The sequence below is a fragment of the Halictus rubicundus genome, chromosome 5 (assembly GCF_050948215.1).
Source record: "Halictus rubicundus isolate RS-2024b chromosome 5, iyHalRubi1_principal, whole genome shotgun sequence".
Taxonomy (NCBI): Eukaryota; Metazoa; Arthropoda; class Insecta; order Hymenoptera; family Halictidae; genus Halictus; species Halictus rubicundus.
Genome location: NC_135153.1, coordinates 18,079,148 through 18,098,740, shown reverse-complemented (window position 1 = coordinate 18,098,740; position 19,593 = coordinate 18,079,148). Strand labels below are relative to the sequence as shown.

The 19,593-nt window shown below is 38.8% G+C and overlaps 1 protein-coding gene across 1 annotated transcript in view; it reads left to right on the top strand.

Annotated features, from left to right (window-relative positions):
• The window catches only part of LOC143354598 (uncharacterized), an 84,895-nt gene that overhangs the window by 39,345 nt on the left and 25,957 nt on the right, over window positions 1–19,593 (top strand). The window contains exon 3 of the mRNA XM_076788851.1: window positions 2,450–2,501. Coding sequence (XP_076644966.1) covers window positions 2,450–2,501 — 52 coding nt within the window. The remainder of the gene's footprint in view (window positions 1–2,449; window positions 2,502–19,593) is intronic.

The window sequence follows — 19,593 nt, the reverse complement described above, 5'->3', positions numbered from 1 at the left end:
AGCAAACCTTCTGAACGAACGTTGACATTTGTTGACCTTCAATACATCTCCATAAACATCGCAAATTTTCTTTGTTGTCACCGTTGCATTAAATCCCGAATGAAAATGAAAAAGTATGCAGTGACGAATACGATCCTCGGAAGGTATGGACGCCGCCATTTTATTACAGGGTTGTAAAAAAATTACACTTTTTAGAATATTTTGAACACAGGCTTCTTTACTTACTCTTCAACGATCGGTACAGAACTAAAGGCAAAACAAATTCTTTGCAAATAATTGATTACTTGTGGGTACCCCTTTTTATTAACCAATTGATTTGCCCCTGTGCTAATCCTTCGTCAACCACATTAAGCGACAACATTTTTAATCCTCGTCTGTACCTTGTATTTAATCGACACATTTTGTTTTGAATTTGTTGGAACGTGGTACTATATCGCTATATAATTGTGATTATATATTAGTAGTATATTGCTATACAATTATTTGAAATTAATTAAATCTTTCGTTCACATTCTAAAGATCCGAGGTTCAATTTTGAAGTTCGAAGTATCAGGTGCACGAATTCAACACGTGTCGGTAGACGGAATAGAACTTCCTTAGTCGGATAATTACTTGCAGATACTTCGAGGTCATTTCCACATTTCTAGAAATAAAGCTTCCAATAATACAGTATAAAGTCCAAGGTAGCACTTTCCACAATCGTTAGAACGGGTCTATAGTCGTTCATAGTCCATCGACAAGCACGTGCACCTACAATTCGCGTCGCATTAGTGAAAGCTCCAGCTGCGGTAAATAAATTATAAATCTTTCTTTTTCTCTCTGTTGGAATGCTATACGTGGACGGTGCGGAGTAAAAATACCTTCGGTGACATTAACATTGGCGGAATGGCATTGCATTGTCAGAAATCGTGCGTGAAGTTATGTGAGTAAACGCAGGACGTTTCTATTGTGAACAAACTGTATACTAATGACTTAATCATCTTCGACCAGATCTGCAATAATAGCAATCGCGTGTCAAGGGATCATTAATTGTTGAACATGTTATTTCGGTTAGTTCGAGAGATCGTCAGTTGATCCACCAAATTTACATTTCGTGTGTGTAATATCTATAATTATTTTTTATTTTCTATTCGTTTTTACACAACGAATGTAAAACTTCTGTATTAATATTTATACTACTATATACTATACTATACTATACCATACTATAATATACTATACTGTACTGTACTGTACTATACTATACTATACTGTACTATACTATACTATACTATACTATAGTATACTATACTATACTGTACTATACTATACTATACTATACCACACTATACCATACTATACCATACTATACCATACTATACCATACTATACCATACTATACCATACTATACCACACTATACCACACTATACCATACTATACCATACTATACCATACTATACTATACTATACTATACTATACTATACTATACTATACTATACATATACTATACAATATAAATCAGACTTGGAAGAAATTCACTTGTTGTCACGTGAGTTCGATGCACATAAGAATAAGTGAGCAGTAATTAAATAATTGTAGGAATATTTCAGCAACTTTTTAGAAAGTTATCTCGACGAGCCTGTTCCCATCAGTACCGGAACGATTAAACGAACGCGATCGATAGCAGCGTCGCTGCGTCTTTAATTTAAAGTCGTTTTAAAATTCTCAATCTGTTCGACGGAAAATGGAAGGAAAAAAGCCGATCTCAGATTAAAAGATCAGGTTCCGTGATTTACGAATGCATATCGTTATCTCTCGGCTGCCTACGGGGGAGTATAATAATCTAATAAAAAAACGACGAACCCGTCCCGACAGACGCAATAACAATAAAATATCATGCCTCCGAGGAGAACAATCCCATAAGGATCGGCGTTCATACCGGGGTCCTGTTTCGATGGGTTCCCATAACGAATCGTGATTCGTATGGACATTTCGTGCAGGCGTTTCGAAACACGTTCTATGCATTTTGTTAAGTAAATCGCCCTCTCCAGACGAATTTCGAGACGCATCGAAGCTGCCGTAATGTGCAAACTTCTGTACTCTTAGAGTCCCACGGAAGAATCTCAACGATTTACGATTTAATTTGCAATTCTACGAAGAAGTAATTGAAGATTTTTATCGGAGTCACGTTTTCTGGAAATGTAGGACGAAGAAGGAATAATAATATTCCTGTAGAAGGGGATGCAAAGTGGACGTCGTCGCGTTACTTAATATTATTTTCTAATTTTTTTTTTTCTAGTTAAAAATCATTTTATTTTGTAGACGTAATTGTTAAGATTCTTGAGTTACACAATGTTCATGATTAAACTGCAAATTTGTATGCAATTGGGTTACACTGATACTTTAGGTTATACTAATTTAATAATAGTTACAATTTGTCCAACAACTTGAATTGTTTTTGTTACAGAAAGTTTACCGAGTTCGTGGGTGCTTCTGCGTTCTCTGCAAGTCACATTGCTGTAAGTATATAACAATTAATTGGTAACTAACCCACGAAAATAAAATAATTGCAGGAAAACAATTCTACTGCATCTATGTTTGACTTAAAAAATTTCCTCGCAGAAAAATCCAGAAAATGCTTTCCAGTGAAAACGAATAATTTCAGTCGGAATATCACTAGTTCTAAAAATTTCTTGCACTTAAGAAAATCCGAGGAAATTTGTAACACCGACGTAAAACAATTCCGGCTGAAATTTCTCGAGATAGAAAATTGGTAACATTGACATAAAACAATTCTGGCAGAAATTGCTCGGGCTTACAGAATTTCTCGTTCCCAATAAACCCCGGGAAAATGTCTAGCTGCGAAATGGGCTAATTCCGAAAATTTCCGGCGCGCAAAACTTTTCACCTCGTCCGAAGTTTTGATTTTTCGAAGTTCACCGCGCTCGCAGTAAATCCCGCGCGAATTCTCGCCGCGGCAACAGCATTACTTCCACGTAATAGATTGGTACCTGTACTTAGACGAAAGAGACGTCCACCAGGTAATCCAATCTGGCTGTTACTCTATCAACGTGCTCCAAGGTGCCATCGTACATTGCGGGATCATTGTCGCGCAGTGTTTTAGCGCATTGTGACACGCGAAATTAGAGACTGTGCCTTCAGTGCAATCAGACAGCGCCTTGGTGGATTCAATTAGTTAAAATTACACGAAACCGACTCACTATTCCTTTTTTAATTTTCCGCGGTAAGAAAAATATTAACGTTACCATTCGAACGAAGTTCTACAATTCAATTTTAAAATTTAAAATTTTTAAGGTCTAGGTTTTTTAAGTTATCAGATCAGTTAGGATGTACCATGATGTGTCATAAAGGAGTCTCGGCTCGATTGCAATTAAATAATACATTCATACGAAGAAGCAAGTGATATTAATTTTATTGTTTACTCACACTGATTCTATTATATTACAAGTTTCTTATTGTGCGTCGAAAAGAATTGAATTGCGTGACGGATAATTCTCTGAATTTCCGCGATATTATTTCATAATTTTTCGCGGGCATCGGGAAAGTTTGCGGACAGCTCCCGAGGGGAAAATTCGCGTGCAGGATTCCCGGCCAAAAACAATCTCAAGTACGCCTTAACTGTACGAACAGCGAAATCGACGGAACTAATAATTTTAAGCCACGCTGAGCCGTATCTTCCACACTTTCGATCGATATAACTCACTATACATATGCATAGAATACACACGCCGAGAAAACTCGGCAACTTGTGAACGTTGTTATAGCACGTGCAATGTTTCAGCATAGTTGGATCGATCTTCGGAACTTTTATTGCGCGATATCTTTGTTTAATCGTTACTTTTGCATCCCGGCCGTCAGAGATTCCACTTAAATGGAAAACTTCCTTTACCAAGATTCTTGCGAGCGATGTAATCTCCGCTGAAATTGGTGTGTAATATAGTTACAAACAATGGATATTGAAAACGGGAACTTGGGACTGCGGTTTGATGTTGCTCCTGCGTTAATCTCGCGTGATTATAAACAAAGCTCTCTCGGTTGCACCGAGTTTCATTCGATTTTATTGCGACGTTCTTTGATAACTTTTTGAAAAATATGAAACGGCAAATGTCCGACGATTCTACGGAGAGTAAAATGATCGAGTACATTTCATAACTATACAGCTGTCGGCTAAACTTCACTTCAGGAAACCAGAAGTTAATAACTTCTTTTTATAGAGTCCTGCAGATTTTGGCGAGAAAAGTCCGAAAATCCGAGTTTTAGGCTTAGGAGATCGGTAGTTCAAAAGTTATGCGTGTTTAAAATTGACAGATTTTAAGCGTTTTGACCGGTACGTGCACCGCCATATTGCTACGTACTCAGATATCTTCCAATGAACGGAGCCGCGTTAGATGACGCGGTCTTACCTGTCAAAACGCTTCGAATCTGTCAATTTTAAACACGCATAACTTTTGAACTACTGATCTCCTAGTATTAAAACTCGGATTTTCAGCATTTTCTCGTCAAAATCTACAGGATTAAATTTTAGAAAGTTCAAAATTTCTGGTTTCCTGAGCTGAAGTTTAACCTAGTTGCCTCTTGAATTTATTAGACTACGTCGTTCTAAAAAAATCCCATCAACATATTTAACTTTCAGCGTGGTTTTGCACATATTCTGCACCCACACAAATCTAATTGGAGCATGCATTATATTAAATTGCTGACATCCAAAGCGTGTACAGAATATTTCAGTGGGAAGCAGTAAAATTCCGACGATTGTATGGAACAATGTACAACAAAGAGCATGGAAGTTCAACGATGATTCGTTTATATGCATCCAAAATGAAATGCTGCGAAACGAAAATTAATTCATGAAATGAATATCAAATAAAATCATTTAATTATTACAGAACTTCTTTGAAGATAATACGGCTTCCATTAAAATTCATTTGACTTCAGACCGCCTCTACGAAGATGGGCGGATCGCATTCGAGACTCATATTAACCGTTTGCACTCGATTTTCATTCTAAAACTAAATTTTTCTTCCGTCTTAGAATATTTTCATTTTATTCATACGAAACTGATTCGATTTCCACATATAATATTTAAATGTTTAGTAATCTATTGAATACAAATTTTGTAATGTAACGAATATTTTGTAATATTTTTTGTATCGTAATTTCCTTGAAATATTGCCACAACAATTTCTAGTGGTGCTTCAGAGTCACCACTCGAGTGCTAAGGGTTAATTCGATTGGATAAATTATTGAATCGCCTGCTTTCATGCTCAATATTTTTTCGAGGGAAGCGGCGAATGTCCAGCGGTTCTACACGGCACAGTATGCAGATAGGAGAATCCTATCTATGAGGAAGGTCATCGGTAATTTCATTCGACCGTCCGAATTGATCCGGTTACCGCGTCGAAAGAAAAATTCCCGCGGAACGACGGTTTTCCGGTCTGCCGGTCCTTCCGGCGACGTCTTGCATAACCAACGACGTCGCCGCTCGGATATCCCACCGTCTCGAGGTATCCGCGTTGAATCCATTTCCGGGCCATCGGCGAAGATATTGCGCTCCTGGCAGTCATTAAATCTACTCGCGGACGCGTAACCGCGATACGGAAAAGAGAATCGCGATCTCGAATGTGTTCTTGGAAATCCACCGCGCCCGCAGTTCCGATCTGTTTGTTTTTCCGCGTCACGCCCTTCCATCGTCCTGCGCCATTGCTGTGCAGCTCTTCCGCGAAACTCGCCATCGACTGTCCCTCGCGATTCTTAATTTAGGATTCTTTCGTAGTAATTAATATTGCGTCTCGGAATATTATAACCAAACCGCGGATCTTTATGCAAAATCAAAATTTTCTACCTGAACTGCAACGGACTGGAGTGAAATAGAAATTTATTTTCTTTCTTAATATGTTCAACCCCTTAACTTGTACGCTCGAGTTAATTCGAGCGCGCTAAACAGGCCATACTGTGCACACTCGAGATCATTCGAGCGGCGCACAGTGGGCAATTTGGACAAAATCGGATTCAAAATCATGGAACTTTCGATAGGAATGAGGTAGAGCGATGAAATCTTTTTTAAATGAAAGCTGCAACTTTGTAGACTATGGGAAAAATAGGGAGATTATTACCATCCAATCATTTCAACGAAAAAATGACTTCATTAGTTTTTGTCACAAAAATCTATTTTTTGCAAAATCCTGAGGTCGTAGACAAATTTTGAGACCAGATTTGAAATCAGCGTGAAAAAATCTATGGGAAATGATGTATAGCATGTCAAAAAAAAATTTTTCCGCGCGTGGTATTGGAAAAACTAAAATTTTCTTGAATTTGTGCGCGTTTAACGAATTTTCTCGAGGTTAAAAAACGTTCGTACCACAATCTCTCTATTTTTCCCATATTCTACAAAGTTGCAGCTTTCATTTAAAAAAGATTTCATCGCTCTACCTCATTCCTATCGAAAGTTCCTTGATTTTGAATCCGATTTTGTCCAAATTGCCCACTGTGCGGCGTTGTATTTTATGCTGCTATAATTTTTCACACTCGAATATAATCGAGAATTGAAAATAACAATGTGAAAGCAAAGAAAAAAAATCGTCTTATTGATATTTATCATTTACATGGGATTGTAAGCTATAACACTTGTTTATTCAAGAATAGAACATAGCCTTTTTCCATGGAACAAAAGCGCAGTATATCAAAAATTGATTTGTTGGCCGGTTTAAAAAAAAAAACTGTGCGTTAAGGGGTTAATAGATTGAAAATAATGTCACAACATTTAAAAATTTTTCTAACGTTATCACCGTTTTAAAATACGCTTACCCATTTTTGTCATAAATACATAAAATCTGCAGTCTAATTATAACGCACAGGCTAACAGAACACTGTGGTAAATCGATAGGCGATTTTTGGGAATTTTTTGGAGGGGACTGTTTGATGGAGCAATTTGTAACTTTGTGAGTTTGTTAAGGTATGTTTCAGGAATACACGGTATTTTTTTTTAGCTCGAAATACTGTTTCGGTTCGAAGTTGTGGGAGCTGCACTGTCTCGATGCACCGGTTCCAGGAAATTGTTCTTTGATTACGGATTAAAGATCTACGAAAGATCTAAAAATTGCATCGTGTGAAAGAGAACGTTTCGGTTATTTTGGAAAATAAAGCTTGTTTTTAAAGAATTGAAATTTCATTTCAAAACATTTTTAAAAGCATTTTCTGCGAAACCAGAAGCATCTCTATTCAATTTTACTAATTGCCTAAAATGTTCGGCGGCATACATAAATTGTTTAACTCTCCGCGCATCGCCATTCGGTAAAATAATTAAAACTCTGGCTTTGTGCAGGATTTCCTCAAAATCTAGGAAAACGAGCAGGATTTTCCGAGCAGCCGAAGAATTATTTTATGAAGAATTATTTTTTATGAAGAATTTCGTTAAACATGATATTAAAATTTCCTAAAACGGAGTTCCCCAATCAGAATCTACAAGTAATGAACCATGATGTCTCATTCGGCAGAATTTTTCTGAAAATTGGAATTAGCTCTAGTGCCTCCTATATTTTTCTCTGAATTTCTGCTCCTTCCTTTCAAACCAAAATTACTGTCTCCAAATTGAAAATGAATTCAGCTTTAAATTTAGAATCGTTGTTTATATACCGTACGTTACAAAACATCAACAAGGCACAATCATTTAATTTTAATTACACTACAGGGGATGTCAAAATTATATAAACACCAAGTTGATAAAAATGGTCAGTTGATAAAATATATCTTTTGACAGAATACTGAAAAATTGTCTTACAGTTACTAACAGTAGGTAATAAATATATTTCCATAAGTATACGTCTCCTTTGAGAAACTTAATTACCACCGTAATAAGGAAGAAAGGATTTCCTGGAGAAAAGTAAAATTTTTGGGAAACACTTGGAGTCCGTGGTCGGTGCAAATGCAGTGGCATTTTCGTGAATTCATGTTCCCCGAAGGGCAATCGGCATCGAGAGCCATTAGCCGAGGATTTCCAATTAAACCGGGGGCCCGTCAGCGAAGAAGTTCGCAGCCGGGAATTCGGGAAAAATTCCGGGAGCAATCGCCGCCGCCGAAAATCAGTCGCTGCACTGTGCTGCTGATGCACCGGAACGGGGTATACGGCCTTATGCACCGCGCGCATTAGATCGATCGCAGCCCTACAGAGGAAACTGCATTGCAGCTACCGAACACGCGGACCGACCTGAAATTTCCAATTTCGACGTGTCTCGATTGCATGATTCTGAAAAGTCGCCCGGCCGCGTTCCGCTGTCCCCTCTGATTGCTGTTTCATTGCACTTTGCCGGGCCACGTTTCTGTAAATTATACTCAAACGAACCTATTCACTCCGCGGGAGAATCTACTAAAAGAAAAAAAAAAAAAAGAAAAAGGAACCCGATCAGCGTAGAGACGCGAAACGTTTAATTACCTACCGGGACCAAAAATGAACACCCTTCTGTTTCCGCAGAGTATTCCGTCGCACGGTTATGCTTGCACACGGCCCGCCATTATCGGGGCCATCGATCTTCGTGCTCCGTAAAAATGTTTGCAAAGATCGAGAAATACCGACAGTATGTTTATCGGGAAGTTTAATACTGTTCCGCTTTATTTTCTGTTCACGATAACATTTTATTCGAGGGAATGCAAACTCGTCGAGATTTTTGTTATAAAATGAAATATTATTTTACTGTGTTCCGTGTTTACTCGATGTATGTCCAAAACACTGATCATTTCCATTGGCTTATAAAAATAATGGAACTGCCAAAAACAGCCGAATTTCTTACAAAAGTGTGTTTCCAATTCCAAAAATTGTAAAATAAAAAATCGAACGACTAGTTGCAGTATTGATACAGGCACTTCCAGCCCCGATACTGTGCTTCGGACTCAACTGACCAGAAAATCCTCGATCAATAATTCAATTTATTCGCCGAGGAAATTCCACGCGAACGCTCGCCGCGAAAAATCTTCGCGACAGATTTACGAGCGAAGTCCCGTATAAATCCAGCGAACTGTAAGCCGGGAAGAAAGGATTGAATAAATAATATATTAAACTTCCCGAAAGTCTTCGAGAGATCCAGCATCTGTATCTGTTTGTCGAGCACTCGTTCCGATTAACCGAGAAAGTCAACAGACAGCGGCTCGTCGCGGAGCAGACACGGATTAATTTCATGTGACGAAGTTCATTAACGAGCAGCGCCGATTACCGAGATCTCGCTGTACCGTACGGGCTCGCAAGTGCCGACGGGAATTTCCCCGGAAAAGAAACGGCGGACGCGCGTCTCGTCGACAAGAAGTGGAAATTAAAATGATCTCGACTCGTCCACGCAATCAACGTGTCCTCGGAAACGCAGCTTGCTCGAATATTTGCTTCATTAGCGTTCCCCGAGTGTCGTCCACTGCTATGGATTTGCATTTCGTTAAGCTCGCAAGAAGTTTAATTGCTAATTTGCAATATTTCGCCACCGTGTCGTTCCTTCGCCCCCCGGCGTTTGCGTTTCAATGAATCGGGGTGGTTGAACAAGACGTTGGGACGTTTTCTTCGTTGCTCTTTCCGTTTATCGTTCATTTAACATGTCTTACTTAATGCAACATTTATTTACTGAAAAAAGCGCGTTGGACAAGAATTTTTCTGTGCACAATACATCTTTATGCGTTAAAATAAAATTTGCAATGCTGTACGTACATTGACTTCAATGAACAAACGTCCGTCATTAGCGAATGAAGGTCAGTATGTTGCTCCGACAGAGTTCGACCGAAATAAGTGCCGCGGTGTATTGGTTCGGCGATCGATCACTCAAGAGGAAACTTTCTCTGTATCGGTCTTACAATTAGATGTTTTTTGACGTTATTTACGGTTCAAATGGGACATTAAACGGCATATATCGCGATGACATACCGCTGGGAAGCGTACGTACGGACTTCTTAGCGAGTATGAAGGTCGATGTGTTGCTCCGACGGAGTTCGATCGAAAATGAGTGCCGAGGTGTGTTGGTTCGGCGGTCGACTGCTCAAGAGGAAATTCAGTATCGGTCCTAGACGGTTTTTGACGTTATTTACGGTTCAAATGGGACATTAAACAGCATATATCGCGATGACATACCGCTGGGAAGCATACGTACAGACTTATTAGCGAGTATAAAGGTCGATGTGTTGCTCCGACGGAGTTCGACCGAAAATGAGTGCCGCGGTGTATTGGTTCGGCGGTCAAAGCTCAAGAGAAAATTCTGTATCGGTCCTAGACGGTTTTTGACGTTATTTACGGTTCAAATGGGACATTAAACAGCATATATCCCGATGACATACCGCTGGGAAGCGTACGTACGGACTTATTAGCGAGTATGAAGGTCGATGTGTTGCTCCGACGGAGTTCGATCGAAAATGAGTGCCGAGGTGTGTTGGTTCGGCGGTCGACTGCTCAAGAGGAAATTCAGTATCGGTCCTAGACGGTTTTTGACGTTATTTACGGTTCAAATGGGACATTAAACAGCATATATCGCGATGACATACCGCTGGGAAGCATACGTACAGACTTATTAGCGAGTATGAAGGTCGATGTGTTGCTCCGACGGAGTTCGACCGAAAGTGAGTGCCGCGGTGTATTGGTCCGGCGACCGATCGCCCAAGAGGAAACTTTCTCTGTATCAGTCTTACAATTAGATGGTTTTTGACATTATTTAAGGTCCAAATGGGGCATTAAACAGCATATATCGCGATGACATACCGCTGGGAAGAGTACATATGGACTTATTAACGAGTGTGAAGGTCGATGTGTTGCTCCGACTGAGTTTGACCGAAAATGAGTGCCGCGGTGTATTGGTCCGGTGACCGATCGCTCAAGAGGAAACTTTCTCTGTATCGGTCTTACAATTGGATGGTTTTTGACATTATTTACGGTTCAAATGGGACATTAAACAGCATATATCGCGACGACAAACCGCTGGGAAGCGTACGTACGGCCTTCAGCGGAGGGTCAAAATTATCAAACGTTTCGAAAAAGTTGGAAATACATCTTACAAAGTTAACCGCAGCAAACATGCCCTACAAAGATGCCGGAGTTATGATGGAAGCGGTTGTTTTCGCTGAAACTTTTGCCGGGTAATCAGAGACTGTTTGAATTTAGCAATTCAGCAAACTGAAGCTGAACAGTTTCGACTCCGCGACAGGAAAAAACGAGTAATTGACAGTGAACTGCGACGGTCGACGGGACACGCTAGTTTGTCAAGGTAGTTGATTGGTTGAAAGCCCACGAGCAGAACGCGGGGACGGGAACTTTCGCGATTGTTTATCGCAGACAGCCGTCTAATGACGCGCGGCTCGCGATAGACGAGAAGTTAAGAAGTTTCTTGGAGTTCATAAGTTTTCCTATCAGCGGGACCGTTCTTCGGCCGTGCGACAGTTGTTCCGTGGAAAAGTTGCGTGGGAAGGACGTGCGTTCTGCGAGTCGATAGATCTCAATTTGATCGTCGCGAGTTTCGGTGCTCGGAAAGAAATCGATCATCGGGGGGATCTCGAATGCTTAACGACTTTTTTCACTACTGTACTTACCAGGGCCGTCTTGTAAACAATTTTGAAAATCTGTTATAGATTCAACTTGTAACATTTTCGACCAAATACGTGTCCTCAGTTTTCAAAAAATATCCTCAATTTTCTTATAACGAGTCCAAATTTATAATTGTGCTATTTCTTTTTTTAACGAAATTATCATAGTTTGACGATATTTTTTGCAACCGTGCTTGTCAGGGCCATCTTGTAAACAATTTTCAAAATCCGTAATAGATTCGATTTGTAACATTTTAGACCAAAACCGTGTACTCAGTTTTCAAAAAATGTGCCCTGTTTTCTTATAACGAGTCCAAATTTATTATTGTGCTATTTTTTTTTTAACGAAATTATCATAGTATGACGATATTTTTTGCTACCGCCCTTATCATGGCCATCTTGTAAACAATTTTCAAAATCTGTTATAGATTTAATTTGTAATATTTTCGACCAAAACCGTGTCCTCACTTTTCAAAAAATATCCTCAATTTTCTTATAACCAGTCCAAATTTATAATTGTGCTATTTCTTTTTTTAACGAAATTACCGTGGTTTGACGATATTTTTTTGCTACTGTGCTTATCAGGGCCATCTTGTAAACAATTTTCAAATCTGTTACAGATTCAATTTGTAACATTTTCGACCAAAACCGTGTCCTCAGTTTTCAAAAAATGTGCCCTGTTTTCTTATAACGAGTCCAAATTTATTATTGTGCTATTTTTTTTAACGAAATTATCATAGTATGACGATATTTTTTGCTACCGTGCTTATCATGGCCATCTTGTAAACAATTTTCAAATCTGTTACAGATCCAATTTGTAACATTTTCGACCTAAAAACGAGTTCTCAGTTTTCTTATAGTGACTCCAAATTTATTATTGTGCTATTCTTTTAACGAAATTGTCATAGTTACAATTTAATGTTTGAATACTTTCTGCTTCGGAAAAGAATGGCTAGAATCGGTGACATTTATTTTACACCAATTTGGAACGATTCAAGTGCATTAAAAGGAATAATTAGCATTTGTGATATCTACTCTACGTTAATTGTGAACGCGTCGAATTCCACGGGCGCACTTCGCAGACGGATTTTCGCTGGAATTGTTGCGACGTCTCGCATCTCGCGAAATAAAATCCTGAAAATATGTCTCTTGCAAAAGATCGATCGGGAGCATTTGCGTACAAAGGGAATTTCGTTCCGGGTCAGTGACCCAATGTCCGGCGTACTTACATTTATTTCGCTGTTCCCTGTCCAATAGTTCGTGGAGAAATCTGTTTCCCTTTCCACGGTCTTTCTTACTTTGTTTATTCTGCTTTGAAACCACCTGCGTTTGTCGTTTCTTGGCAAAAAAAGAACTGACCCGGTTCGTCGACAAGTATCGGGGTTCCCGGTGTGGTCGAACGAAGTATTTATTTACGGTTGCCAAACTGAATTACTATATCAATGCATACTTTACTATCCTTTACGAATCAGTATTGTTTATTTATTTGACGTGTCACCGAACAATTGAAATTGTTTTACTGTTAGTTGTTCAATTATTTTATTTCGAATCATGCAACATTTATTCCATTCGATAACATATACAGAACTCCTTCGCCCATAATAGAGCGCTGTATTCATTTATGAAGTTATTCCATTTTTACTATTAAAATTTTTGCGACATATATCCACTTATCTTGTTGAATGTTTTAGGTTCTTCCGATAGACGAGAAATTGAACATGAATTTCTAGGTTAGGTCCTGAATACTTCTATAAAGAGTATTACGATGTCTACAGGGTGTCCCAACACGATACAATGAATTCTCGATATATGTCAACAACACGGGTCTTGTCAGGGTCATGTATCGTCCAGGAGACATACCAGAGCCGTGTTATGTTTGCCGAGGCCTCTCGAGCTTCGTGGCCCCTCGTATACCCTGCGGTAGTGGGGATAATTCCGCGACGTTTATCATCGAGGCGTTGGCGACATATACGGAGAAACCACTGTACACGGTACTGGAAACAATTTCGCATATATCTTGGAGCGAGATTAGCATAAGCGCGGATAATAGGGAAACATGGGTCGTCGACCTGTGCAGCGCGTTCCAAGGTCGTGAAATCGATGAGGACCTTGCTCCACATAATCGGGTATATGGTCGTCGGTTTCGCGAGAAAAGAAAAACTGATTAACGCGGACAAAGTGTGCTTTAACCGACGAGGTAGCAACGTGTTACGTGGTTTCGATTACTTATTCATGAACGCGTGTCCCTAATCGAGTCGGGGGAGCCGCAGCCGATATTAACTCGAGCCAGAAATCAGCCCCGGCTGCCTTCGAGTCAGCTAATTAATATTCACTTTAGCGGGAATTAGCGCGTGGCTGCGGCGCCGCCGTAATTGATGACTTAACCGAGACCGATGCACGAAAGTTAAGTCGAAACTCGATCCGGCTAAGCTCTCCTCCGGTTTCTTCGTTTAATTTTGGACCGAGCATTCACCTTGACTCGGTAACACGATGGCAGGCCGCCGACGTCTTCTAGTTTCATCCTTTCTCTTAACCCTCGAACGACAACCGAAGCTAAGAAGCTTATTCCACCGGAGCATGATCTCTAGAAGTCCTAAGGTTCTCTCGGGAGATATCTCGGCCGAGCAGAACAAAAAGAAAAAAAAGAACGAAGGAAAGGTTCGCTATCGATCGCGTAACGATAGCGGGGTAGGTCGATAAATAGTTGCCGGCAAACAACCTAATCCTGGAAGGATTATGCCACCCAGATTAGAAAGCTTATCTACAAGTAACCGCGATTTAGCGATGACTTGTTGTTTGCGACTCGCGCGGTCGATCATGCGCTTCTCGGGGACTAATCGAACGTAAAAATTGTTCGTTTGTTTATCTAGATAAGGTTGCCTTAGATTGTCGAATTTTTATGTTGGTATTTATCGAAGAAATGCTTCTGATTTTACTACATTTATTTCATCAACATTCTGATCATCGTTTTCCATGATTTCTTCTGGCGTTGTAATTATTCGTTAAACGTTCATGCAATGAATCACCGCTGTTACCTAACCTAGCCTAAAGCCTCATCTATAGTTTTTCTTCGCAAAAAGTAGTATATCATTCACCTGAACAATATCGTTTTCTTGGTATACTCGTACTGTAAACGTTTTAACATCTGCAGTTTAATTGTTAATAATTGTGAGTTAGTGGGCAACTTTCTAATTACACTGCAAGTGCAGGCCCAGACGTGATATCACGTTAATATTAATTTGACGGGAAGCAATACGTATGTATAGTATTAATTGCCCATTGAATATTCATTGTAACAGGTATGAATAAATAATTAGGGTTTCGATGATGCGTGCGCTACGAACGGACGGACGCGAGTGATAAACGCAATTACGTTTTAAAATTGAACAATCATTATCGCGAGCCTGTAAAAGCAGTTTACTTTCCAATTTCGAAATAATTACCTAGAACAGCGGGAAAAGTGATTTGCATTTTAATTGACACTCGCTGTTCTGACATTCCCGTCAAATTGCATTATTTTATTCTTATTTATTGTCACCTCGTTTATGTTGATAGTATTTCATGGAAATCTGCGAATTGGTTCCCTTTTGAGTTTGCCAAGCTGACGTTAATTAAAGTTTAGTTATTTGTACGATTTGTTGTTAATTTGTTCACGTCGATAGCGTTCAATAGGAATTTGTATGAACTAGCTGCATTTTTTATTTATTAAGCCGACATTGAAAGAATCCTAGCTACCTGCAAGATTTAATGTTATTTTATTCAGGTTAATAGTGGTCAATAGGAATTTGTATAAACTGGTTCCATTTATTTAATTATTAAGCTGACTGAGTGAAAAAAGCCTAGCTACCTGCACGATTTATTGTTATTTTATTCACGTGAATAGTGTTTTTTAGAAACTCGCACAAACCACATTAAATAAATTCCGAGTGGTTGCAAGACTCACAACCGTGTTAGCAAGCCAGCATGAATATGTAACAACTTTTTCAGTATTCTACCCGAGAATCTGCAGTACTAACAGTGGACAACTCTACTTGTTGTCAAACGATCAATGACGTCCACTTCGAGAAGATTACGTCGAACATTGTCGGACTGTCGACAACTCCGGGAACACGACACATTTCCAAAGGATTAGGTTCGCTCGGAATAGTCCGTTTCATGGCAGAATACCTTTAAACCAACTATTTATATTCACATCAGCCTAATTTAGCTATTTTTCGACCTATTAAATACTATTCGTATCGAATTAAATAAAAATGCCTCGTTTCTTCCAATCATTTTAATACTCGAAAATATGGTATCCTTGAGTTCGGTTAAACTTCACCTTGGGAACCCAGAAATATTTAACTTTTCGCCATGTAATCCTGTAGATCCTGACGAGAAAATGGCGAAAATCGGAGTTTCAAGGCGAGGAGTACACTGGATCAAAAGTTACGCGAATTTTTCACGAAATATCGACAATTTCTCGAGATTGGGAAATTTAGTGTTCAAGATATCTCAGCGATATTTCAGCGAGCACTGCCTCTATTACACCGGTATCGTGATCACAATCTAGACCAGTGTCTCCGACAGGTATCCACCCTCGCAGCCGGCGCAATTCCAATGGATTAGAGGCGAGCGAAATTCTGCAGTCGTCGTCGCGCGGAACGTCGACCATCCTCGGCAAACGATTTAATTACGACCGGGGCCCTCGGACAGTGGTACACTAAATCGTCCTCGAGCATGAACAGGATCCGAATTAGCGGCACCGTCTCCGCTGTCAAAATTCCAAAGCTTTTGTTGGCCCGGCGACAGCGGGGGCTGCCGCGAAATTCCATGCGGAACGACTCGGTAATGAGAGCGCGAACGCTGAACAATAATGGCTCTAATGAGCGGGCCGCGCCGCCATTTTGGCTTTGTTCTAAAAACGCTACCGGCACCGTTAATGCCTAAATTATTTCGCTTTGTCGTTTTTCGACGTTTATCCCCACCTTGTCGCCGACTCTTCGATGGACCCGTTCACTTTAACCCGTTGCCGCGTTTTTTCCTACTCATTTTTCGGTTTCTCATTGTTCGTGCAAGTTGTCGCTTTCATAATTTTCCCTCGGTCCCGTTCGAGAGGCTTTCGTGATTTATTTTTTCGGAAACGTGTATTTTTGGAACTGTTTTAATGAGGGCTCCGTGAAATTTTGAGGATTTATTTTCATGCATTTACGCCTCGGAACTTTTGTACATTGCCGTGGAAATCCGGCGTTGTTATGGAAATGGTATGAACATTTACGGTTCCTATGTAATATAAATGAATTTATTTAGCAACTTTCAAGATAAATGGGAAACTGGAAGTGGGTCATTTGAGCACAAATTATTAAAAACGTTAAAAATATTGGCAGATAAAAATTGTTATATTGGGTACATATTTATATACGGAATCGTAAAGGAACGAAATTTTTGAGCACAGATTATTAAAAACGTTAAAAATATTGGCAGATGAAAATTGTTATATCGGGTACATATTTTTATACGGAATCGTAAAGGAACGAATTTTTTGAGCACAGATTATTAAAAACGTTAAAAATATTGGCAGATGAAAATTGTTATATCGGGTACATATTATTATACGGAATCGTAAAGGAACCAAATTGTTTTGATGATGATTATTTCTGGCGGTATTTTTTCCCGCGATTTTTCGAGAGAGAAGTGTGTAACGAAAACAATTGATTTCCCGGCGAGATGGTTCGCCAGCTTTTGTGATAATGGTTCGAGACCTTGGTGTTTCAGCGAATCAGCAATTTTAAAGTCCAATAGGTCACGAGCTTGACGGCTCTGTATTTTGCACTTCGGTACATTGGTGTTTCAGTAATTTGGTACTTGAGCGCGACCGTGCCTTTAGGTTAGTAGGTTACTGCTTCACTATGTTTAAAATTTTCATGTTTTCTTCGATATTATTGCACTTTCGTTTTCCAATCTCGAACCGTCGACTTCCCCATCGATATTGAATAATTTGTTCACAAAATTCCGTACTTCACCGTGCCAATTTTTGGACTTCGGATTTTACGCATTTGTAACAATAACGAGAAACATGAAACAGCAAAAAGATAAAAGGGAGACATGAGTATCTACACATTTTATTTATCAAAATTATTAAATAAACTTTTATTTGGTTTCACCTACTCCGTGTAATTGAAATGTTTGTTTTGCGTAAAATTTTACCATATCCCCGGACTAGCAATGACGTTTCATTTTAATGTTTATAAACGATCACTTTTCAAAATTCATGATTTTCAATCTCCGATATTCATTGCTGTCAAAATTGAAGATGGAAATTGTCCGGACGATCCTTTTTCAAAATTCGTAATGTTCTCTTTTGGGACTTCATTGCTTTTGACGTCGAACGCGAGAATTGTTTTCGAACGATCCTTTAATCCTTTTTTCCTTTTCATTCATTTTTTTTCATTCTTTTCCTTTTTATTTAATTTTTTCAGTCTTTTTCGCTACCGCTTCGATTCTTTCGAATCTACCTTGTAGATTTATGCATAATTTCCTTTCGTCGAGCCGTTAAACTTCTTTGTGTTCCTCATCATTTAGTTATTTAGCAACTTAACGCTTTCGAACTCGGACGCTTTATTATTTCAGCGTGCACATGGGAATAAGTTGGCGAACGCTGCGAGCAGTTCGCGGGCTGCAAATAAATCCGCGGTGCCAAAAGGTGTAGACCGTAAGTGTCGAATTTGAGTAGAGTTTGCCAGAGGATTTTAGTAACGTGCTGTAAATCATTATAAGAGAATATGCATCGTTGACTTGAACAACATTGTTTGTGACGCAAGCAGCCTGGTAATAAAGACCCAGATTAGTAATAATAAAAATAAACTGTGTTTGCAAACCTCGACTTCTTCGCGAGAAAAATTTCTTCTACTCTTTTCTAAAAATTTCTTTATCTTGTTAGACATTGTCTTCCGAAGCTCAGACGACGAAAAAGTATTTTTAGATGATTATTCTAATATTAAAGAGTCGTTGATCATCCTCGAAACTGATAGGAATCTCGCATTTATCAACGAGATATATTTTTAAAGTTTCGATGACAGCCGTATTGGCAAACCGTCAGTTATGTACAATATCAAACTCCCCGGCAATATCGAAGTTGTAACGCAACTCCAATATTAGTTTGTGCCCGTCACCATTTAATAATTAACATAATAAGGCAGGCCCCGATATTAGAAAATATGAGGGGTGTGTTAACAACAGCGGTCCGCAGTTTCACCCTCAATTTACTTACCCCTGAGCATCGTTGCCTGTGCGAATGATTGATCGAAAGCGAACTGCAAACATCATGCAAATTTTGTCCGGCACGAATACCCAACGTGCTCTGAAATCGAGCTGTTACCACAAACAACAACAAATTCTGCAATGCATTTCATTTAAATTTTTACACAGCGAAAATAAATTTTTCTTTCATTTTTCGGTTTACACAAACTTCATACTCTGTATTACTATTAATACTACTAGTACACTCAACAATTTATACTGTTTATAATTTTTAAATAATAGTTCCGTCTGTTTGTATTGAAAAGAATACTTTCTCAATCTAAACGATTAGAAACATGAATTCGTAATTTACAAAAAAATATTTTTTGCATCTTCAGACGTTTTATCATTCATCTTCAGTGTTTAAATTATCATGGACAAACATAGTTAATATTATTATAAAATGTCAATCTATAGTTTATAAAAATGTATCTCTACTAGTTACACAATTTACACTGTTCATGATTTTTAAGTAATAGTTCTGTCTGTTCGTATCGAAAAGAATACTTTCTCAATCTAAACGATCAGACACTTGAATTTGTAATTTACAAAAAAATATTTTTTGCATCTTCAGACATTTTATAATTTATCTTCAAATTGTTTAAATTATCATGGACAAACACAGTTAATATTATTGTAAAATGTCCATGTACAGTTTATAAAAATGTGTCTCTACTAGTTCCACAATAAATACATGTAATTAACCTCCCTGCACTACTATTAATTTTGTGGTTACAGTGATTAAAAGTTCGTTTCGTCTCTGTCGCGCATGTG